Source organism: Diorhabda sublineata, chromosome X (assembly GCF_026230105.1).
Source record: "Diorhabda sublineata isolate icDioSubl1.1 chromosome X, icDioSubl1.1, whole genome shotgun sequence".
In the NCBI taxonomy this organism is placed as follows: Eukaryota; Metazoa; Arthropoda; class Insecta; order Coleoptera; family Chrysomelidae; genus Diorhabda; species Diorhabda sublineata.
In genome coordinates, this window is record NC_079485.1 from 38,939,401 (window position 1) to 38,964,876 (window position 25,476).

The window sequence follows — 25,476 nt, forward strand, 5'->3', positions numbered from 1 at the left end:
TTTGTGAATTTACATATTTTCTTTAAATATTATGATGACCGAAGGGCTAATAGTTTTGAATCTAGATTGAGATTGTTTGAACAACTGAAATTTTCCGCCCTTGTTATAAAGAATAATAAACAAATAATGTTGTTTGGGGAGTCGTTTTGGCATTCCAGCCACCATTCACCTAAGCCTAGAAGATATTTAGTACAGGACTCTAAATCTAATTCTTCTGCTTCCAGAAGGAGGCTATTTCTTTGTTTCTTGTCCTATTTCCCAAGGTGTTAGTACAACTCCTCGGTGTTCTTAAGCATTTTGATAAAATGGGTAGAACATTCGCAGAGTAGATGCTCTGCTATCTCCATAGCTTGCTCGCAGAATGTGCCGTTGTCGTCCTCTACCATGCCCATCGTCTTAAAGGGGTATTTGATGTGGCTGTGACTCGCCAGAAGACCGAAAACCAGTTTATTGTTATTTCTGATTATCCGGAGAAGTTCCTCAGATTTCTTAGCTGATATGGTTATGAACCTTTTAAATTGTTTTAGGCTTGGAGCGTTTCTCCAGCGACACTCCATCTGATTCTTTATTCATCCATTTAGTTCGTTATTGATGTGGCATTTCATGAGGTCACAGCAAGACTCTGGTCGTTACCTCCTTTTTGGCAATTCTGTCTGTTTCCTCATTACCTGGTATACCTTGGTGGCCTGGTAGCTGCATTAGGGTTACTTTGTTTCTGTTAGCTCATGATGGGACGTAAACTCAATAGCTTTCAGGACCTTCAAGGCCATTTGGCAATCGGATATGATCGGATAATGTGAATAGTAAGTAAATTTCCTTGTGGTATGGAGAGCTTGCATTTTGTCGCAGAAGTACCCAATCCGGCTCCTAGCGATAGCTTCAAACCATCTGAATACCGGAGCTTGTAGAAGATCTTATTGACCCATAATTGGCGGCCATTCTACAATTCGTTAGTTACCTGATATATGTACAAAATCCACAGTTGAAGATATATGCAATAAACTGGAGTGAAAGCAGCATATAAAAAAAAAACAAGAACAACGTAGACAATAATGTTCGATAACTGCTGAGGCTGATAGAAAGAATATCACTTAGGACAGATATTGGAAAATGGAAATAACTAAAAATTATGAAGTGAATCAAGCTTCCTATCATTACTACAAGTAATTAATCACCTTCTAGGTTATTATGGACAGTATGTTTCACTAATTATACTTAATACAAATACACCAACATTCACATTTATACAATTGTACTTTCGCTTTCAGGAACCGAAGGAGTGATGAGCAGTGTGTTCAGTATGAAAATCACTAACGGTTAAAATTCGTTGCATTTTTATTTTGTAAATATGACAGTAATAGACTAAGATGATCCAAATTTGGGGCGATAGAACAATATTCTTTTGGTATGTTTTTGGATACACTTATGTCAATTATAAATACTCTATTAAAAGTTTTTGGAAAATATTATTTGAGATCAAAATTCGTTGCATTTTGATTTTGTAATTATAACAGTGATTGGCTAGGATGATCACAATTTGGAATGATAAAACAATATTGTTATAGTCTGCTCTTGGATAGACAACTTCAAATTTTTGAGATAGATTAACTCATATTCTTTAACCACATCTGTGATCATTATAATATTTTTTTAAACTGACTTGTTTTATTGAGTTTTCTTGGTTTTTATTTTGAAATTTAGTTCAAACTTCAAATTCATCAAATTCAAATAATCCACGAAATATTTCAAATTTTAAGAATTTCATATTTTGAATGAATGGTTATTATTCGTTGTAAATATTATGTTTGAAACTTTCGTACATGCATGACAATAATAAAAAATTATGTGAGACAAGAAGTAACTTTTATTCGACATATTTTAAACATTGTCATAACCGCGTTCAACGTTTCAAACACGTTATAAGTTTTTCGAAATTTTACTTTATGAAGACTAATCAAGAGAATCAACAAACCGTTAAACACTGTATTTAACGGCCGAGTGAACAATCGTTAAAAAGTTTAAATTAAAATGTGAACGAATACTACTTAAGGTCGATAAGTAATCAACAAACTAATTAAACAAGTTACCTTTGCCTCTCCTCAAATCGTTTGCCAAAGTTTTGTCAAGCATAATAATTGTAATTAGCACCAATTTTCGCATCATCGTTTAATTTTTGATTCTGCTCCGAATAAGTTAGTTCAAACCCGGAAAACTTCGGGATAGAGTCAAACCCGCATAAATGACATTAAAATGTGATAGTAACAGGTTACGTATTCCTGAACTCACTAGGAACGTTTACGGCGACCTGGTTGTGGTAAATCTGGATGTGGATGGGAGAAATGGAAAGAGGAAAATGCAAGAGCCTGAAGAGTATAGAAGCATGCGCTATCATGAATGAGATTTATGGAATATACATCAAAACTACCATTATTTTTTGTACCCATTAACAGGCACGTAACAGAAACTCTCTTTAAACTTGTAAAGGGTATCGAATATAAATAATAATTTTTTTTTAATTTATTATTTCTTAGACCTTTTATATATGTTTATGTTTCTAATTCGTCTTGACGGAAAGTTTTTAAAAATTATAAAAAAAAAAAACTAATTTGAAAACAGAAGACGATTTAAAAACATATAAATAATATGTATATATTTTGAAAATACTACATATTGGTATGTTAATTATTACATTCCGAGTACAACTTCCATATTAGTATAGAAGGTGGAAGACGTTCTTTTTTGATTTTTTAAGAAGGGATAAAAATTTGGGAATAATTCAACAGTAAGGAGGGGTGTTGAAATATAAAGAGGATGAAATCAAGAGATAAAACCTCAGATTTTGTGGCCTTGATTATGTTGATTGAATTAAATTAACACGCGAAAATTTATATTATTTCAAAGCTACAAAATCGAAATTGATTCCTTTAAATTTTCTGTGTATAAACTATTATAAAGAAAATTTGGAGAGACCTATCAAGATAGATAGATTTTACTGAGGTGGTTTGTCCTTTTTCACTGATATCTTTCAGATCGATTGTGGTCCTCTAAATCTTAATTACGTTCTCCAGTATCATTCTTCTAATGAAATTTATTAGCTTGGAGACTGAATCATTCATGTGGTTTTTTGCCAGTGGCTTTCCTAAGCCTAATACCGTGAGCCGCCACACTCTATAGCTTTTTCCTTTGTCGACACCATCAATTTTAGATGTGACTATCGAGCTTACAACAGACTCAGAACAGTTTTGACCGTTTTTACTCAATTCTGCCCTGATCATAGGCGATTATTATAATACGAGCTGTTTCGCTTGTCTTTACCATAGTGAGTTTTGCCACCATAGCCTAGAGATGTATTTCAACCTTTTCTACTGACCGCTTTAGTGGTTGTTTTTGTAGCAAAAAGGGTTCCGTTTCATCTACCTTTTCGTTGCCTCAGAACCCGGTCCATACTGACTTTACTACGGTTACTCAGCATGAACCGTCTTACCTGCAAAATTCGATAGATCCTACCTATCAAAGAATAAATGGGATATATTCCTAATTTAGGAAAATCTTCATTCTATACTACATTCGGTTTGTAATCACTGCATTGAAACTTTGAATATACAATTTTGTTATATTGTATATTTTTTAAGTAAATAGGTATGCGAAAGATTTGTGATAAACGTCTCTTGTCAGTTTTCTCGGATGATTCCAGCTCTTTTCGTATATTTCTCAAGTAAATAAGTTAAAAACTAGCAGAGTCGTTTTGTCTTCATTAAAACACCCTTCCGCTGAGAATATAATTAGCTATCTACTCTGAAAAACGTGAACCGTTTTAGTCTTTACTTTCCTTCTATCATGATAATTTATAAACTCACATCCGTTAACCATGAGAAAATGTATTTAATGAATTTAGATGTTTGGAATTAATTGAGAGGCAGAAAGGGATGAGATTTAGTCTAGACAAAAAACCGGAACATGGGAAAAATGTTTGTATTCACTTCAATTTAGTGCCTGATGAGACAAACAAAATAAGAAATTTATATGGAAGACGTTAAAAATTCAGAAGCCCCACCAATAATTCGATTTAATATCCACCACGAATTATTTAGTATGTGAACCGAAGCACATTCATTTTAAAATAAATTATACTAGACTAGGGACATTTACAATTTCAAGAAATACGAGTTTTTTTGAACTCTGCAAATTCCTTGGTAAGATCATTCGTCTAATCCGTATACAAATGTTTCAATTAGAAATATAAACTGTCGATTCATAATACTCCTTGAAACCTAAAAGACAATTCTTGCACACACTACGAATAATATGACAGCTAACAACTCAGATACCAAAGTCCTTTTCTTTGATCTGTTTACATATAAAAATACAATAAAAACTCTATATTGCTGTCTTTATTACTTTGAATTTCATATATGGACCAAATGAACCAAATAAACGACCTAACGTGGAAAGACAATTGAAGAAACCGAGAAAAAGTTACGTAAATATTATCCTGAAAGTGTTCCATGTCATGGAATGATTTGTGAGAGGTTTTCTGATGTTAAAAGTGGCCGTATTAACACGGATAATGATGAACGTGTCCAAACATCATTTTAATGTAACTACTCCATAAATGATTGATAAAATCCATGTTCTTGTACTTAGTGATGGTTGAATGAAGTAGTTAAGAAATGCTAGCCGAGAGGGTATACAATGTTCTGCATAAAAAGATTAAATTCAATAAACATCCTAAATATCATTTGAATATCTTCAACCAAAAATGCAGTCAAAACAAAGGACTTTTTTTGGCCAGCAATCACGGCGTAATATTTACTGAAATAGGGAAAACGATAATTGGCACTGACACATTTTCAAGCCAAACTTGAGAAAAAATGAAAACGACAAGGCTCCTGTCAAATCATCCGTTATTATTGTGGAAGAATTAGCCGAACTTGGTTACGATTTATTGCCTCATCCGACATAATCACCTGATATGGTTCGTATAGATTACTGTCTGCTCCTAAAATTGATAGAAAGCGATTTCAGACAAATAAAGAACGAGTGTTGATTTTGTTTTGTGGATGGTTTGAAAAATGTGGAAACTGGTCGGACCATTACAATTCAGATGTTTTATTATTTTTAATTGAAGATTTGTTTGATTACATCACCTTTTTTTTTCTTTTGTATTGTATCCTCACGAGACAGTACTATAAACGATGTTTTAGATACACCCTATATAATATATTTTATTTACTTTACTGCAATTGCGAGTTTTTCAAATGCAGATTATTCCAAATATCATTTCTAAGGAACCAACTGGAGGAATTTAGAAATTTATAAAGGCGCTTTATTCGAATTGAACATATACCGAGTTTCAATAGTGTTGTTGATAAGATTTTGAAAAGCAATTTTCTTTTTTCTCTTTCCATTGTTCTGACGCTATTGTGTTTGAAAATGGATATTTTTAATCTCAGCTCTGCGTAACTGCTAGCTGTAGAGAAAATAATTTTTATGTTTTCTTTAATGAGTTTATAATTGAATAGAACTGATGCTAATATGTTATGTAAATTTTGTTACTACTGTATTTGTGTCAGTGGCCCGATATGCCTACAACATATTACTTCCAAAAAAAGAGTCCTTTCCTCATAATTTTCGGAACACTTTATATAAGCAATTATTTGAAAAAATTTTGGGTTGAATGATAGTTGGTTTAAGTATCGACAAATATAACTGCTACACAATCATACATTTAAATTAAAATAATAAATTGAGGCTCACGTTTGCTTAGGAAGCCGAGTATACAAAACAAAAAGTAGCCTGGTAGTTTTACGTGTGATCTGTATTGGTCCAACATTTTGAATAATGTAAAGAACGAGTGTCATGAAATATGCAAACTTGATTTACACAAGCATACTACACTGTTGCAATTTACACCATTGTTGGGCCTTGTTGTAATGTCCTCCAGATCCGGGGTTTGAGAGATATTATGAAAAATTCACGCGTTAATTAATGCACAAACTTACTAATTTGAGTGATACGGGCTACATGATGTGATAGCACTAGGCATAGCTTTCCCGTGTACGAAATGTGGAATAAACGCCACGATGGTAAGAGTATAATTAAGTCGGCTTTGGAGTAATGATATTATAATTAAAACATTGCGAGTTAAACTCAAATTCAGTTTAACATATAAGGTTTTCAAATAATTTATTTTCAACAATATCATGAAACAACTTATTAAGTTTATAATACATTTCCACATATTTGTAATTATTCCGAACAGTCGAAAATATGTTTTGAGCCTTGACTACGTAGTTGTCTTCAAAATGTTTATGAAGTCGATTCGAAAACCAAAAATTTTTTGAATATGTTTCCAATTGACGTGATTCACAAACTTATTTCATATATTGCAACAATCTGACAGGCGTGTTTAACAACAGAATCCAATTTGTCAAGTTTCACGTTATTTTGGCATAATGGATACCAATCTAAACTTACAGAGGTGGCTACATTGTTGGACTTAAAGTAAAGTATCAAAAGTATTTGGTGATGATTCCATGGGGCGTGCATAAGTGTTTCGTTATTGTGAGGGAGAATATAGTATTAATTCTGCATTTGTTACTTAAAAACACAAATTGATGGGTAGTAAGTATTTTATATTTAAACAGAAATGATAAAAGCCTCTTTTTGACCAATCTTTCTATGATCTTAGAAAACGTGGGAAGGAGTGCGATTGGGCGATTATTCGATGCTTGATTTTTACCTCCTCCTTTATGCAGAGGTATAATTATAGCCGTCTTAAGACAATTGGGATAAGTGGCATTTTGAAATGAAACCTTAATTAATGTAAGTCCATCAGTTCCGGCTGTGGATGGGTCCATATGGAGTTCGTTCCCCCCGGGCAGAACATGAATGAATGAATAAAAGTTTTTAGAAAGATTCTAGTGCTACAACAGCCTCTCCATTTTCCGAATTTATCGCCTTGTGACTTTCTTTTCTTCCTCAAAACAATTCTCACCTTTAACTTTGATCCTATATCATTTAATTTCCGCAGATATAAAATGAAAAGTAATAAATAAGGTCAGCCAAGAGCTGGAAATGGTGAAAATATACATTCTATTTGAAGTAACTGACAGAAATATAGTAAGAATCAACAATTTTCGATTATTCCCATATCTTCTGCCTGAAACTTAGATATAAAGTAAACCTATTAATAGGTCAAATGCTACTTACTTGTCTCCCTAGCGTTAGGTTCAGTCTCTATTGATTGTGAATGCGCTCCTTGCTGACTAGTACTCCGATTATCTGAAATAATAGCTAATGTTAATGTTATTCAACTATATTCAACAAGAATAGCAAGTTACTTGGAGAAACGGAACTGAAGTAACCAATAAATATTAGAAAATACGTTACATTTGATTTAAATGGAAGAACGGGAATAAAGGGAAATGGTTGTAATGGCTCCATCAATTTGGATGTGCGTAGCAGATTACATTTCATACTAATATTGCAGTCCTCAAAAATGTTCCAGTGTGAGACAGCTGCTACTTTGTCGTGCCTTTCCAAGTACTTTTTTGTACTCACTACATGGTGTATAGTTTTATTATGAACTCGAAAAAGTCTACATTTTGGGTCATTGTCCGTTTTAATTATTATTGAGTTCATGTAGTTAGTGGCAATCGCTTGTTCTTAATATCATTTACGCTTCATATTCAGCCTCTAAGTTTTTTCCTTATCTTTTTTCGCCTGCTGTGCTATTCATCTCTTAACTCTTCCATGTTTTTATACTTTTTTCTGTTGTTGCGTTTTACCTCTAATAGGATTTACTATTTTCGTTCATGAGATTGTGCATTATTGCCGTTGCCATAGTTGTTTTCCTGAAGTTTTGTCGTTGTCATCAGCGCTGCACAAATAGCAGAATATCATACCTCGATAAACCTCTACATATTAGTTTCATATGATGTTTCATTGGCGAAGTAGCTTCTTTTATTTTCAAGCATCCTCTTCTTTTTTAGTCATGTATAGATGGTCTAGGTTAGCTCTAGCAAGGCATATAGTAAGTAGGTTTTGAATCTAACGATTCATTATATATTTATGATTCCCGCCATTATACATCTTGTTCTTGGCGTAAATTTTCGTTTTCAATACTTTTCGTATGTCACCGAATGTGTTTTTTGGTAATCCCAGTTTGGCGATGTTATCGTGCAGGGTCTTAGGCACTACTCCGGTTACTGACAAAACTGGGAACATTTTCGCTGTGCCACATCTCAATTGCGAGATCCGCGTATTTGACCAGTTTCTCCTGGTATTTGTTGAGAACGTTATGAGTGTTCGGTAGAGCTACATCGACAAGAAGGACTGAATTGACTCTTCTATCAACCACCACGATGTCAGTTCTGTTATTCGTCACCTGTCTGTCGGTTATAATGGACCTATCGTAGTAGAGTCTAAAATTGCCATTTTCGAGCACCTTCTGCGGTACTTGTAATACGGTGTAAACGTCTTGAGAAGACCGTACTTGTTGTCCAGTTTTTGGTGGATGATTTTGCACACTTGGTTATGCCTGTGCCACACTACAAGCAGATATATGTTAATTTTTCTTGTAGTTATTCGTGTTAATAGCTTTATCCTGGCTTGCCATATTGAAGCCTTCGGTCTCTGGAAAGATATTGCCAATAGTAAGTCATCTGTTTGAAGCTTCTTTGTCAACATGCGGTTGGTTGAGGTAATGATGATGTCTACCGTGTAGTGCCTTTCGTTACCACTGTTCCAGCTTCTCGGTGTCCAATACTATATTTAAGTCAGATTCTGGTGATGCGAGGTTGAGGGGTGAATAATCCTTATCCGCCTTGGATATAATCCGGTGCAGAGCTTAGACTTCCGATTTAGTATGAAAGAATTCACGTAGTTTCATTATCTGCCGAGAGTGCAGGTTAAGAAGGTTAATCAAGCCTCTTCCATCCTCTTTTCGGGGTAATGTTGTTCTAATAGTGGATGACTTTGGGTGGTGATTGTTGTTTTTCGTCATCATTGTTCGTGTCAACCTCTGACTACCCTCTACCTCTGTTTTTGTCCACTTCAGGATTCCAAAAGAGTACGTTAAAACAGGTATGGCATAGGTGTTGATTGCCTGAACTTAGTTGCCTGCATTTAATTCGGATTTCATAAGTGACTTCACTCTTTTGTTGTAATGATCCTGGATTCTAGCTTTTGACTATCATTGAGCATGGTAGATAGGGAATTCATTGCAAGGCAGAACCACAACGGACTCAAAGAGTCGCCCTGGTATATTCCTCTACGAATGGGTATTTCGTCAGTACTAAGGGAGTTTGATCTCTTCTGTAACCTTTCTGTTCCTCTGCTAGGATGTAATTTTCCTCGACGTGTCTATAAATTATGTTAGCTACACAAGCTGTAAGTATCTTAAAGTGGATTTGTAAGCAAATGAGTGAAGCCCAGTGCTAAAAATGTTGGAATATCTTCTGGGTTCTGTAGGAGGTGAGAAAATTGCTTCGCTAATTCCCTGTGTATGCTCGGGAATTTCTTATACCGGAAGTTTTGGATACTATCATCTCCCGGTGTTCAGTTGTTAGTATTTTGGATTACGTCAATGATTTCTATCAGTGTGACATGCATTGGAACAATATTTGATTGCATCTCTTCGGCTGCTATCTAATCGGAATTTCTCTTGTGGAGTTTGGGAGTTGACCACAATGAGGACCAATACTTTTCCAACGTCTGTTTTGATGGTATAGGTTGATTGGTATTTATCGGGCGTAGCTGTTTCCTGTAAAATACAATTTGGTTGCTATGGAAAGTGTTATTCTGTAGCTTCTTCTTTGAGCACTTAATGTATCTCGATAAACCTTTGTATTTCGCTTTCAGCTTCAGCTGTCGAGTGTATTGTACTCGGCGCAGAGGCCTCCCATTAATGAATCGACTCCTGCAATGATGTTATTAGAGATTTTGTTGGTTCTCAGCTCAGGTAATTTTGGACGAAGTATAGGGTTTGTGCCCCCAAATCTCGCTAATGCATTGTGCATTTCGAGTGACACTTTATCAACGATATTTGGTTGGGTATTGTCAAAATCAGGTACAGTCTGATTTTTGGGGATTTTCTCTTCATGTTCGCCAGTGTGGGTTTCGCCGTGTGTACCGTTTGTATCTTGCATTACGAGATGATCAGTTATTCTTTGAAGATCTAGAAAGTTCTTCCGTCTTATTCTTTTTCAAGTTAGAAGAAGATGGCATTCTGCATTCCACGATAACATTCAATCTGAATATGTCAAAATGTCAGATATCAATATTTGTTGTTTTTTTTCGAAATTGACAGTTAATTATTTACACTTCTTAATCAAATATATTCAATTTCCATTTCATTCATTTGAACGTTTAACATGGAATTTCAAAATCAGATGTGTTAGATTATTTCAAAGGTGAATCATTAGATTCAAGACATACATAAATATTCGGTACTATATGATGAAAACGAGAACAAATTGCCGTGCAAGTTGCTCCTCTAATTGTGAAAAAAATCATGTTTGTAGCAAAAGCAAAAACGGAAATCCTCTTAATCACGGACCTGGTCCTTCAACTACCAAATATAAAAGATCGGAATCTAAGTGCGAAGCCTTCAAACCAAAAATATCCACTTCTAACAAGTGCAAGCATTCACACGTTGGTAAGTCTAAAAATGATGGAGTCCCTTCACTCGAAGTTCTATTGAAAATGACACCTGAAGAATTGACGCGATTATGTAAATGTACTCCTACTTGTGATTGCAGGGTATGCACTTGTAAATTGATTAAACACTCCGATTTACTTCCAACAAAAATGAAGAAAAGCAAGCAAAGAAAGAAAAAAGTAAGTTTCGTACATCTCTAAAATCTATGAGTTGTTAGTATGGTTGAGAAAACATAGAGTATTAATGACCAATATAGGATAAGTAAAAACAAAACCCTGAAATATTGTGATTTTCTTTTTATTATACAGGTTATTTAGTATGTGCGTTTAGTATCCAGCTGAGTGAAATACAAAACGTGGAAACGCTGGAATACCAGTTTAAGATATATTTTTAGTATGGAGCGTTAGGAAGCAGCTCACCACAACAGCACCTGAATTGACTAGAGACAAGGCGCGAACGGTCTAGCATAGACAGATAGTATATAAAACGTTTACAGAAAGCCAATCTTCATAGTCAAAGACCACAATATGTTCACCGCTTTACAATTTTATTTACGGGTACAGTTTGGAGACGGACATACAGATATGGTGCGGTAATTTTGTGGGGTGAAATAATAATTGACCTTGTCTTTCCACACAGCTCCTTAATGGCTCAGCAATACACTGACAACATTCTTTGACGTATAGTGTATCTATTTTCTTAAGCTGTCGGCAAAAGTCGCATGCTATTGCATGATAAAACTTGTCCACATGTTGCGTTTATTATTAAAAATTGATGCTTCTATGCAGAATTACATAATGCCAACATTCACACTGAATAATAAACACCTCAAATGGAAATTAATATTGATTTTTACGTGTACATAAGGCTGTAATAAACCAACGCGAGAATGTTTTGCCTTTAATTGTTAAACTTTGAGTTATGTAACTGGAACAGGTGGTCTTTTGATATTCCTATATTTATATATTAGAGTTATCGATGTTGAATAATATTTTGATATATATCTAAATTGAATTGTTCTTATTACAGGCACTGGAAAACAGAAAGACTATTTAAAAGGTTCTAGAAGCTACAATCCACAGATCCGTGCATGGAGTCTAGCTATATTATCAAAACATTTATATGTAATCAATATAATATCTAAATCTGATGTATAGAAATTTAAATAAATGCTCTTTCTTTGATTATTGTAACTCAGTTAAAATAACGATTTTTCAAATGAAGTTTGGAATAAACAACAGAAGTAATTCTAAGCACATTCCAACAAATGGGAATGAAAATTTTTATGTACGAGGTGCATTTAATAAATAATTAAAGAAAAACGTGGTAAACGATGAGATATGGGAAAGCTTATGCGAAGCATTGGAAAAACCGTGGAGCTCTAGACAGAAGACTGCTAAACGGGGAAAAAGAAGAGAGACATATAGTGGCCTCTTTGTAGATAGCAAAGAAGTGAGAGAAATAAAAAAAAACAAGAGGAATGGAATGGGAAAGAAACGTAAGAAATGAGCGACATAGGAAAAATATTGAACTAAACAAGGATTTTGATAATTTCAATGGATAAACAAACTTTAGAGGAAGTATGGATCTACAGAAAATATGCAACCAAAATAAGAAATTTCACTGTACATAACCATATTACATAGAAAAATTGATTAAAAAAATAAAGGCAAAAGAATATTGGAAAATAAAACGAATATAGATAAACTGAAAAATAATTTGGTGTAGAGGCGAGGGCACAGGGGAATGAATTAAAGAAGAAGAATCAAATATAAGAAAATTAATTAAGATGAGAACTTGGAACAATAGCATAGTTACAGCACAAGCAAAGAGGCGATTCAATTAAAGATTCCACGAAGATAAGAGATAAATAGAAGTCAAAGGAATACCCTCAAATTTGAGAATTTTTCATAGTTTATGGTAGAATAGTTCAGGATTCAAGATACATGGAGGTATAGAATGAGGTATATATCAAAATAACTCTATAATTCTTATTCAGTGCTATTATCTTTATGTTGAGTTTAATACTTGCAAATGTATACTTTTATCAATGGGCGGTTTCAGAGATTTTATTAATTTCATAGGATTATTGCAAATCAATAATCTACTTCTTTAAATCTATAAAATTTCAATTGAAAACAACATACAGCTATCGAATGTAAAATTATATGAACCTTTCATAAGAAAAGAAATATTTGAAAACCATAAGCAATATTGTCTGATTATATTATATGGTATATCATCTACAACGTTTCACATTCTAACTGTGTTGTTTACTTCAAGACAATTTAATAGATAGTACCAAAAAACCCAATCAAATTGGTAACATACCTGTGAAGTCTAAATTAATGAATATATTATCATTCAAAATAAGGCTGGCATATTTAAGAGTTTTTTTCTAACAAATTTGGGCGTCTATATCTCAAATGAAATAAATAAAGGATACCCCCAGATAATTTTCTCATAAAAATAGATAAGTTTATGGTAAATTTATGATAATTCACTAACCTTAATAGTATTAAAAATAAAGTGTATCATTTCTAGTTCAACTAGTGTTATAATCTAGCAACTGATTGGAATTGAATTGCATACCAATGTCTGTCAAAAAGATAATTGTAACTACCAATTAGTACATAAAGACCATTATCTTATTCCAAAATAATTTATAACTCCATAGTACATTCTGATGAGATACTGTATAGACAAGGAGGAAGCCAATGCTCGATATTCCAAAAAGTTCTGCATGTGCTTAAATATTGTAGGAGCAACGATGTTACCTTCTTGTAGTTAGTCGACGTACAAGAGTTCATTAGGATTATGGACCTGAAAAGCTAACTGTACATGGTCTACCATGCAAAATGTTGTTTGAGCTATTTGGTTAGTCAGAGATTTTATCATTCTTTGCTCCAATTTTTTCAAAGAACTAAATTTAAGCAAGTTAAGTATTTGATAAATTATGAAAAGTAATTATGACCCAATGTCACCTAATAGAAGAACCGCAATACTCTCTGTTTTTTTTGGCTACTATTTCCAAGTAATGTTTGTTTACTTTTTATTCATGGTTTTTTATTGATTGTTCACGTTTTTTTGATTCACAAGATTGTACTTAATACTCAATTATAATACTAGTTGATTATTGTATTAACAGCATTACATAAAATGTAAATACAAAAAAATACAATTGATTGAGAAAAAAACCTCAATTATATTTCTTTAAATATTTATATTTTAATCATCATATAACAATTTACACATTGATATTGGAAAAATTCGAAATTTTGTATTACACAGCTCTTATATAAAGTATGTACATGAAGTTATAACCTATTAACATATGTTTTCAAATATATAATTATAAGTTATCGAAAAATATAATCTATGGAAACATTTTTCTTACATAGATAAAAAGAGGATCAGAACAAATCTCAATTATTAATTCTATTTGATCAGGAATTCAAATTGTCTTCCTAATTCCATTTACGTTGTGCCGTCCATGAGTTCTCACCTAATATAAAAAAAGTTATAAATAAAAAAAAGATGTGATTATTTTTCCATGTATTCTTCCTATATTCCCATGTAGCGAGCTTCTTGAGATTTTTGTTCTCTTTTAGATACCTTTCCATGGGATCTCTTCTGGACATTGGATTATAGTAAAAGGCCATATTTTCATCACACGATATATTTGATCGGATTATACTTTCCTGGTACTTGCAACAAACATTCTACTCGACGCACCAACCGTGCACTAATTTTTGTCATATTCAAATGCTCATCTCATTATGTGGGATCCTTAAAACTGTCACAGGGCCTCCCGCAATCCAGCGAAACAACTTAGACCATTTTTCAATTGTTGAAAATGATGAACACCAGTCCCCGTAACAGCCTTCATTCTATTTCTATTTTTGTTAGTGTTAATCCTTTTTTGGTCAAGAATTTTATAACAGAGCGACTGAACTCGTGGATCGTACCAAGTATTAAACTATTATGAAAAATTGATATGCAATTGATAAATTGGTATTTGACGGAATTCTATAATAATGTATTCGGTAGTTCATGACGATTGTCTGGTTTTGTCTTGTATAATAGATTTTTCTTTGAGATCCCCGGAAAAATTAGTTCAAAGGCTATAAATCGGGAGATTTAGCTTGCTGCTATTGTGATCCTCCATCCATTTGTCTTGGAATACTTCACTCATGCAATTTCGAACAACAGAAGTTTGGTGATGAACCATTCTGCTGAAATTAAATGTCATTACAATTTTCTTTTTGTAGGAATTAGTTTATATCTGAACAAATCTAAATACTTTGGTGTATTAGATTGTCGTCTATACAAAATGGGGTATATAGAGTGACGCCGTTAATATCTTTACCTACATTAACTTCCAAGTCTTTTAGTTCTAAGCTTCCGCATGTATCCAACATTATTATCACTCCAATATCTGCAATTGCGATGATATATTCTATTATTTAACATACATTTAACATAGTAAAATGAGGGTTTGCATTTACCTTTAGCATTATGGTTTCACAAAATTACATTCTGCTGTCATGATTGTCTAGCCTTACTTCATAAAGATAAAACTCATTTTTTTTGATGATTTTACAGGTTTTCATAACTTGTAACACTGAAAAACATAGAGTTACTTATACTAAGGAGTAAAAAAAACCTAACTCTGAGTTTTGTAACCAATAGGACTCTGATTCTTGTCTTTATTTTATATTTTCCTATTTACCTTGCTCGTTCATTCTCAAATACAGAGGAAGATTAAAAATATTATAAAAAGCACCCCAAACATTTATAATAGTGACATTAATTTTCTCATCAGTAATTTTATTCTCATGCCCAGAATTATTTTCTAGTATGATTATTGCAAAAAGCTTATATTTAAGGTTTATAATATAATTTATTAGCACGAATCATTGTCTAATAGTTTGAATTTTAAACGACTGTAACTTTGGCATCATTGAGTGTGGAATTATGGGGTCTTGATGGTTGTATCTGTAATTTAATAGTTATTTCCTCCCTCCCAATTAACGGTGAACCCTGTATACTTACTACTGCCTGCTAATCAACTTATGAATCCATAACTATAAGATTGGCTCTTATAACTTATACAGTTTTACCCATGTAATATTTTTTCTGAAATGAGCACACTCCCTTTGTAAAACTTCTACGGTATGTGATCTTTATTAAATTGTGAGAATGGAATTATTCATGAATCCAATTAAGTTGTGAAATGAAAAGTGATAATTAGCTGAAATCAACTCCAAGAGCTGAGTTCACATTAATTTAATTTACCGTAATTGGACAAATGGAACATTTTCTAATCTTTTTCTGTGAAAAGAGAAGTGTTCCTTCGATCTCCGGATATTTACCTAAAGAATTATCACTGCTTTGAAATTGAAATTTCCCTTTAAACCCCCTTCCTGGATTATCTGAATTCGCTACAAACTCTATAAATAAATTTGGACCAGTGGAAAAAATTTCTATTTGTGTTTCTTCATTGCACAGAAGAATAATGGATGGATCCGAAGACGTGCTGCCATCGAAGACTCTAATTATGTCTGCTCGATTTAAGCAACTGAAAAAAAGTATTGATAATTAGTTTTTTAAATTCAGTTTTATGTTTGGCAAATAAATGCCCAGTAAATCATAACTATCATTATTTTAAGATTATATAAATGTATAGGTCGAGTACACATACTAAAATAACGTTCAACAATTTGTTTATCAAAAAAATTTTTACTGTGAAAAAATATTCTACTTTTCAAACTCCTTTGAATAATTAGTACTGCGAGTTTCCCATTGTTTCAAACCATCTAAGAGATATTTTATATGTTCCATAACATACTTATTTGTAACACATTTTTCTGTGAAGATAATGAATGAAACTTTTTTATTCAGTAAATGCGGTCAGTTTTTCCTAAGCTCGTCTCCTAAATATGTCAGCATAATATTGAACAGTTTTCGGTTTTCCTTGTTCTAATTAATCAATTTCTGAAGTCTCAATGACCAAAAAACTATGGACCGTTTTTCGGATGGAGTCTATTGTATTTTTGATTCTGGGTATAACCGTGTACACAAAATTTATCTATTCTGAAATCGGTGGAAAACTTAACTTGAATTACGTTTGTAGATATCCTAACATTCGTTTAATTTTTTATGCGAGAGAACTTTTGCATTAAGCAACTGTGGCAATCACGATGCAGCTTTTCCATATGTAACTTTCCGTGCAAAATATTGCATACCTGTTCAGATATAATATTCATTTCATTAGCGATTTCAGGGAATATGACAGTTCTGGATTGGTTCACATCACCCGTGTTCAAATGAAAGCTAAAAATCATTTTTCTTGTTGGAGCACATTCAAGATAATATTTACATGACTTTTATCGGTTTCCTCAATTTTTTGTTCATGTAAAAAATAATGTTTGACTTTTTTCCCTATATATATATATATTCAAAAGAAATTACAGTTTTCTTTATATGCGTTTTAAAAATAATGTTTCAGGGAGATTTATGCAAGAATTTGACAGATGACATTAGGAACATGCAGTATTGTTAACATCTGAAAAATCTCACTTGAGTTAAGCCGCTTTTGTATAAGTTGAAAACATTCAATATTATACTATCATGAAAGTACAAAATATGACCAATTTAAAAAAAAATTCGAAAAAAATCCTTTCGTTTATAACAGAAATGCACTCTACTACGTTCTCAGATTCTATGTGAAGTAATAAATTTTCTATAGTAGCCTTGAAAAAAAACTGTCACGTAGACAGACATAATATTTGCCGAGTTGGATTGTTCTTTCGTGATTCAATTTGCTGTCAAATGTTCTATGCTTTCACAAATCTATTGGAACATTGAACATTTAGCTTTGGAACTTGATTATAAATCATTTAGTATTGGATGATATATATTTTTTTCATCAATTTTCTTATCATTCTATTTTAACTACGCTTAATTAAAATGAAAATACCAACGGTTCTCTTAAGCGATTAGTTTAACGCTTGGTTAACACAGGATTGTTCTGCACGAATATACGTCAGCGACATAATTACTGGCATATACATTGCATTCCGTTTATAGAGGTAAAAGAATAATCACTGGACTTAGCAAATCGAATGATGATGAATGAATCGATTACGAAATTCGGTTTCCAGTGTTGTCTGTAGTCTCTAACATTGCACGATGTTTTATATCAGAAAGGTTTTCGCGGTCAGGATTATGAACAAAAGAACTATGTTCACGGGTTGAGCTGCGTTGGATATTTAGTTAAATATACTGAATATCTGGAAATGCAATGGCAAAATCAGGCGTAAAGCAGATTTTTCAGAACGGAAAACTTGGAATATAATATTGAAAAGTTGGGTTCTTCGACTATCTAAGAGTGTTGATAATAAATACGGATGATGGGAGACATTTGAGATAGTAAATCGGATAGCAATAGGTTGTAGATGTAGATGTAATTAAAAATAATAGACAAGGATTATTTGATATTAAGAGATCTTTACGAAAGCGGATCATAAAGTGTATTGAAGTAAATGGTGGGCATTTTGAGCATTTGCTTCTAAGTTTTTTATTTTTGTTTACAAATTTGTTATTCTTACATATTTAAGGAATAATAATTGAACTTTTTAGAAGCAAATAACTCGATAAGCGATTGAGTTACACGATTCAAAGAAGAGTTTCCAGTGAGTTCACAAATTTTTAAGGAAATCATTGTATACGATTCTAATACGAGTAATATGTAGAGTAATTGTACTTCTGCTTGAAAAACTAATGACTCTTCTTGTATCTATTTACACAAATAACTTCGTTAAAGTTTGAGATGAGTAGTTATTTATCCATGAATATCAGATAAGCAAGCATGCATCGTAATTCATATAGTAATTTTATTTCCTGTGAATCGACTTAAAGCTTTATTTTGGTTTGATGAACAAGAAAATTCAATTTGATTAATCCATATTTTTGTATTTCGTTGGCGTAAAGTAATTATCAGTTCAAAACCAAATTTATGGACAAATCATATTAAGCAATTTTCAGAAGCGAATATTGGACGTTCAAAAATAAATAGAATTTTTTCTGACGATACTTTTATGAGGAAACTCGATGGTAGCTTTGAAAAAATGTAAGTTACATTTTGAAAAGAAATTTCGTTGAATTTAAGTTGAAAAAACTGATAGTGGTGTAATATTGAATTGGCATATTTTATAAAAGAGTATGTAAACAAGTTCTCAAAAGAGAGTCTAATACAGAGGAAAGAAAATTTTAAGATGATGGAAAGAGATAACAGCTATTAAAGTATTTTTTTTTAAATTGTATGTTCTGTATATAAGTATCGGAAATTACTTGCCCATACCTTAAGTTTATGAATGGTACTTATATTGGAATTCGATAAAATAAGCCACCATTGAAACATTTTGTACCATTTCAAGAAGGGTAGCTTAAAATGAGTTAAATGTAATTTATTGATACCATAACCAATATCTATCCTACTTTAAAAAATGAATAACTGTGCAATAGTTAATGATAAAAATATTAACAAACTTTTAATGAGACATTTTTTAAGGAACGAAAAAATATACTAATGAGTCGTCAAGAAAACCTAAAGTCTATTGTTCATCGTGCCTTAAAGAACAATCTTGAACCAATATAACTTTCTGCAACAAAATCAAGACTTAAATACCTTAATTATTTACGTTTTTCCACGGATTTTACCAGATATTCTTTTCAGGGACACCACAATAACAAAATGTGTACTAACAAGGCAAGATTTGTAGACAGAATTGAGTTTTACTGCAAGTCTGCTTCAATAAAAGGATAGATATTAAATAAACAGTTTCTTTCATCGAGCTCCATCAAGAGTAAGCTTCACGCATACATTAGTAATATACTGAAAATTTCGTAAAGATCGAATAAATAGCAAGAGCATTGAAAGTAAAAAACAAAATTGAAATCACTTTTTAGAGTCATATAATTTGAAAACGAGGGCCTGTATTGCCAAATAATGTGTTGACATTCTTTTGGCTCATAAGCTCCATGTTTACATTAGTCTCAAGACACTCTATTTATGCAAATATGTGTCATATATATTCCATTAATTCCCGTGAATAATTATCTGAATTTTATGTCATAAAAATATCAGAAAATATTTTTGTTTCGACTTAATTTCGGTCTATGTCAACTCCATAGATCGATAGAAGGATACAAAATCTGTTTTACAAGTTAAAAATTTTTTCATTGTTAGTTATTACATTACAATATACAAAACAGGAGCAATCCTCACTCCAAAAAACGAACTTGGTTGTCAAGATATTTTAAATTTCAGTTCATATCATCTTATCTCAACAAAAAGATTTTTGATTATTAGTTTTGTTGACTACAACTATCTGATTGTGAATTTAAACGCATTAAAAAGCAAAAACTGCATTCCTATATTCAAAGGAATATATACGTACACATCTAGGACTGACATTTCAAGAGAATAGATTAAGAAGTCATCAATTCGATAAAAGTAACAAAACTGCATTAACAAGCCGAAAATTTACATTTGATAATAAATATTTCGAAACATTGAATTACATCGTCTTCAAAGATCTTGACAAATAACAGAGCTGGCGAGAGGGCGTTCACATCGCTTGCAATCGGGAGCGACCAGCAAAAATATACATGGACGTCACAAGGTTTTCGAAAGAGATGTAGTACAATATATATCGTGATATTAGCCAGGAAAGTTATTGTTTTCTCCTTCCATGAACCGCAGAACACGTTTTTGATTTATTAAAATTCGAAATATGTTATGATGTAACGATAAAACTGCATCCGATCCAAAAAGACGATTTTCGGAACAACCATGAATACCGTCATATAATAGGCCCATTGTTGGTTTTATGATACTATGTCGTGCACATATCGTTTGACTTTTGAAAAGGACAATAGAATGACAACATTTTGTTATACAAATTGTTTTTTAAGATATTAATTTCAATTTTTTCTAAATTGTTACAAGCTGGAAAGAAATTGTTGGATTATTTAAAAGTAAAACATTTTCCGAATACTTAACACAAAATGTATATGAGTACCGTCATGCATGAACTTCACACACTTTCTTATTATGAGAAATAAATCTTTTTGAACAACGAGAACAACGCGTTCGACGTTGAAAAAAATGGAGTTTCCTATTGTTAAACTGCCGTTCTTTTCGATATTTTTTTATCAGTATCTAATAACAGTCTTTAAAACAGGTTAATTATGATTGTTCGAAAAATTAATTATCTGAGTAGATACTTGTATAATGGAGTTTCTTAAGAATGACTATAAACGTCTATAACCGAAACTAACACCATAAAGTTTTTATCGTGTATCGTAAATTTAACGATTTTGGGAGATTAACTGATATTATTAACACCTCAGCTCAGGCCATTGATCATTGGTTTAATACATTAATAATGAGAAGATTGAAGTACATTAATTCGAAAATTTTATAGGTTTATCGTGATAATTAATTTTTGAAGAATTATGAATCGATATAAAGTTAAAATACGTTGTTTATTGAAAGTGGGCAGTTGAACTAAATTAACTAAAGAAAATTATATGTTTAATTTAGACGAATTAGTATCGATATATCAACAATAAAATCGAATCCTGATTGCTTTCTAATCTTCGAGCTTATCGGAAACGGTATTTCCTTTATAAAATGTTTATGAAATTAGTTTTGGGCAATTTTCAATTAATTGTGGTGTACGATGTATGATCGACAATGTGATATAATATATTACTACTTTTTATAGTAGACAGATCAAATCATGAAGAAAACACGTTCCATCTTAATTATGAAGAGGTTATACCAAGAGTTAAGCACTATCAGTATAATTCAGACATAAGGCCGGTCAGATGAAACGCTCTTGGATTGAAATTTATTAAAGAAGACATTTTAAAACAATTATAACGAAAAGTAATGATATAATTACTTCTGTTTTCAGTGAAGTATGTACCAAGTTTTGTATTAGTATCAAATATCCTTAAATTAGATATTAAATATGTCGGTATGACCTTCGACCCAACTCTGACCTGGAGTCAGCAGTACAAGCAGTATTAAAATGATTAACTGGATGTACAAATACGTTGTGCAACGTATAATAAGCTATGCAGCTTTTTTTCGGTGGCCAGAACATAAATTAAAGCCGATGAAAAAGGCCCGCATAAGCAAAGGGCGGCATTACTTACAATTACGTTCTGATCATGTTCTATAGGAGTACTACACGTTAGCCAATAGTCGTTTCCTTTGAAGGTCTTAAGAAAGTGTTAGATTTAGTCCTACAGTTATTATTTGCGTGCAAGGTATACCAGTAAAATACATCAACACATTCTAATCAGACTACATAATCCTCAGATATCTGTTAGCTAAGGTTGCCAAGAGTCATTAACCTTATATCGTTACATCTTGTTAATTATGATGCCATCCAGCTCCTTCATAGAAGCAATTAAGCTAAAAGTCTGAAGAGAATACAGTAATTTGAGTTAGCTGATTGAATGTTAGTGTACATAAGAGTTTAGAGCTGTATCAAGATCTCAGAACCTACTGTTGAGTTAACTACAGGAAAATTATTATTGTGTGCATGTTTCTTCGAAAAAATAAATATAATTACCAATTTCTAGACACTAAAATCCTATTTTTCGCTAATGGAAGGTAAGTATCATAAATTGTAAGAGGATATTAGAGGGCAAAGAGAAGGAATTAAGTAGGCGAATTGTTACCTGAGGAATAATCAAAGATTCGCATTTCAAAACCCCCCAAGAACTAAGCAACGACTATATTTTAACTGACGCTAATAAAGACAGGCCTGTTTGTTATGCTTTACAGTGTTTACCAGAAAATGGAATTTAATGGAAAAATTTCGACTGACAGGGGAGCGGTTCAATCATTAATAATATTGCGAAAATTAGATTCTTTTGTGAATCTCAATTCACTAATAAGTATAATAATAAAAGAGAAAAACATGCATTATCCAGAGGTTTTGGGATAATGGAATGTAGTAGAAGAGAGAGAGAAGGAAATGTGTATTCAGAAATATTATAAATTCTGGTTTATCAGTATATATTAAATACATGCTAGTGATATTTCAAAGAAGCTTACCCTAACGTTCAGAAGTTATTGAATCTATTATTGAAAAATCATCATATTTATGAGTTTGATTTGTTCCGGCATATCTCACCTGATATCTCCTTTCTGCAATGCTACTTCCTCAAATATTATTCGTACTCGTTCTTTGTGCCTAGAAAAAGAATGTATCAATTAAACAGTATATTTCATAATTTGAAATATTTTCTTAAGTCCAAAGTCTACTACTTTTGACCGTCAATATCTTCGAATTTGATGTAATTTAATATTCGTCGCAGTATTAGCCAAAACTAGTTGAATTATTTTCAGAGAAATGGCAGAGCACGTTTTCCAATTGAAAATTTTTATATAATTTATACACTTCGTGTACCTACTCATCGTTTTGATGAGACACAACAACATCGAAACCGGTCAGCGCATTACACCTTTCTATTTGCAACGGTGAGGTATTAGTGTTGTCAGGGATCCGAGATATAATTCACGCAGAATTATCCGAGAAAGAAGTTGTTTTCTCCTTAAGGGAGTGACAGATTCTATTTTCAGAATACTGAAAACGCGAATCAACAGAGATGAATGTAGGATATATTTTTCAATATATTATACGCACCTCGTATAAATGAAATATCAATAATTTTGTATTCTAAGCTATTATATTCAATTATTAAGTTTGCTGAAAATAATTTTAATTTTGATATTCATGTTGTAGGTGATCTGTTGATTAATATAAATGTCAATATCAAATTATATTTCGGTAAAGACCACAGTAGGTGGAAACGTCAAGATTTTATCTGTTTTTAGACGAGGTTTCAATTAAAACGTGGCAATGAAACACCAAAGTGGACTAACTTTAATATATTTTCCGAGCTTCCGAATACTTAAGTATTCATCGTCTGGGAAATAATAAAATAAGATTTTTGGTGGTTTTAAATTGTATGAATTCTTTGAAAACTTTTTCAAATTCATAAGACGTTGACAGAAATATTGATTAATTGAAATATGCATTTCAAATTCCATAAAATCAGATATATGTACCTTAATAACCCACTTTATAATCGGAATTGAAATTATTTTCCCTTTGGAAACAGAGAAATTGTTCCAAAGTATTTTCCACTAAATCAATTATTCCATCAACTTCCTCTAGACTGTGAAACAATAACCACTTTTATATTTGTGAATAGTGGCTACCAAGACTATTAGTATAAAGTCTTTCTTTCAAATTTCCAGGTAAATGATATTAATCGAATTTTATTTGAAGTTAATTCAGTTATAGTGGTTGACCAGACTATTAAAATATGAATTCTTGGTTTAACTGATAGAGTCTTAGTTGAGATAACTTTTGTTAAAATGTTGATTTTCAATTGTTATATTCAGTTTGTGAAATTTTTCTGTTTAATCATTCTTCTTCTAATTATTAATTTACCATTTTGTTGAAAAGATCTGAATTAATTTAGGCATGGATTGAAAATTTAATTAAAAAATAGCATTCAATTAATTATCAGTTCAAAAGTTTTCTGTCCATTTTCGTTGTGGCTTAAAGTGTAATGAAAATAAAATCGATAGGACTTCCAAAAAAAGCACTAATTTGCAACTATAATTTCATAGCCACTATCAGATTTGTATATAAAATTAGAAATCTGGAAATATTGTGTTGTGTTGGCACCATTTCAATATTATCCTGACTTACATATTCAATCTTTTTTTATATTGATGGAAGTTCTTAGTCTATTGATGTGTGTAAAATTGGGATAAGGTTGATGGTGCTCACGTAAGATGATACTAGGTACTCACAAAACTATTTTAAATATCTGCCTTTTGTGCAGTGTAATTTAGTACCAATTTATGTTTTATTGTAAATAGGTTAAAAGCGTTGTCAATAATTTAACAGTCCATTTAATATAATCATCAGAATCAATCAGAATTCATTATTTCTATGCGATTTTTCATTGATTTTCATAACCCTTGCATCCATAATATGAAATGAGCCACACAATAACACCAATTGTAAATGACACTTCATAATATGAGTATTATATACACCAACTTATATAGATTTTTCACGTAAGGATAATTTATAGCTTTTCTCACAGTTATCCATCATCAGTATAACTTGAAAGAGCGAGTGAAAAAGATATTTTCCGACTGTTCGACCCTTATGAAATAATAGATCTAGATTAAACTTTAACAAGGAAATAAAAGCTACATTATTCTTAATTATTGAGTAAAAAAGCCAACAAAATTTATTTGCTCTATGTCAGGAAAATAAATTATTTCCCTCTGATATCTATTAAACTTTGTATCAAAAAGCAACTGAAAATACAATTATTTTAGCAGACTACTGGTTGGAGCATCTAAAAGCAGTGTCGAGATATTCCATCATTGGGAACAGTATCGGTTTTAGCGATAAAGGCGCGAGAAATACGACATTCTTTATTTATTATCAGTATTTTACGTTGAGACATGAATGCAGGTTTCTATATATAAAAGTTTGAGCTGGAAACTGTTATGGAAGTCTGTGTTGAGCTTTTGCGTTTTCATGTTCCTGATAAAATCTGAGATTAGTTCATTCAATTTCAAAATACTTGAAAAAAGTTGTTTTCCCTTTATAAACGAAACTTAAAAATCAAAAACTTCAACCGATTGTTTCAAGTATTCAAACTCCTCTTACCCCATTATCTAATTATTTGAA

General features: G+C 31.9%; 1 protein-coding gene across 1 annotated transcript in view; it reads right to left on the reverse strand.

The window, feature by feature from the left end:
• The window catches only part of LOC130451359 (suppressor of lurcher protein 1), a 218,854-nt gene that overhangs the window by 22,211 nt on the left and 171,167 nt on the right, over window positions 1-25,476 (reverse strand). Inside the window, exons 7-9 of the mRNA XM_056790332.1 lie at window positions 22,885-22,944; window positions 16,039-16,244; window positions 7,213-7,284 (exon numbers count right to left, since the gene is read on the reverse strand). Coding sequence (XP_056646310.1) covers window positions 7,213-7,284; window positions 16,039-16,244; window positions 22,885-22,944 — 338 coding nt within the window. The remainder of the gene's footprint in view (window positions 1-7,212; window positions 7,285-16,038; window positions 16,245-22,884; window positions 22,945-25,476) is intronic.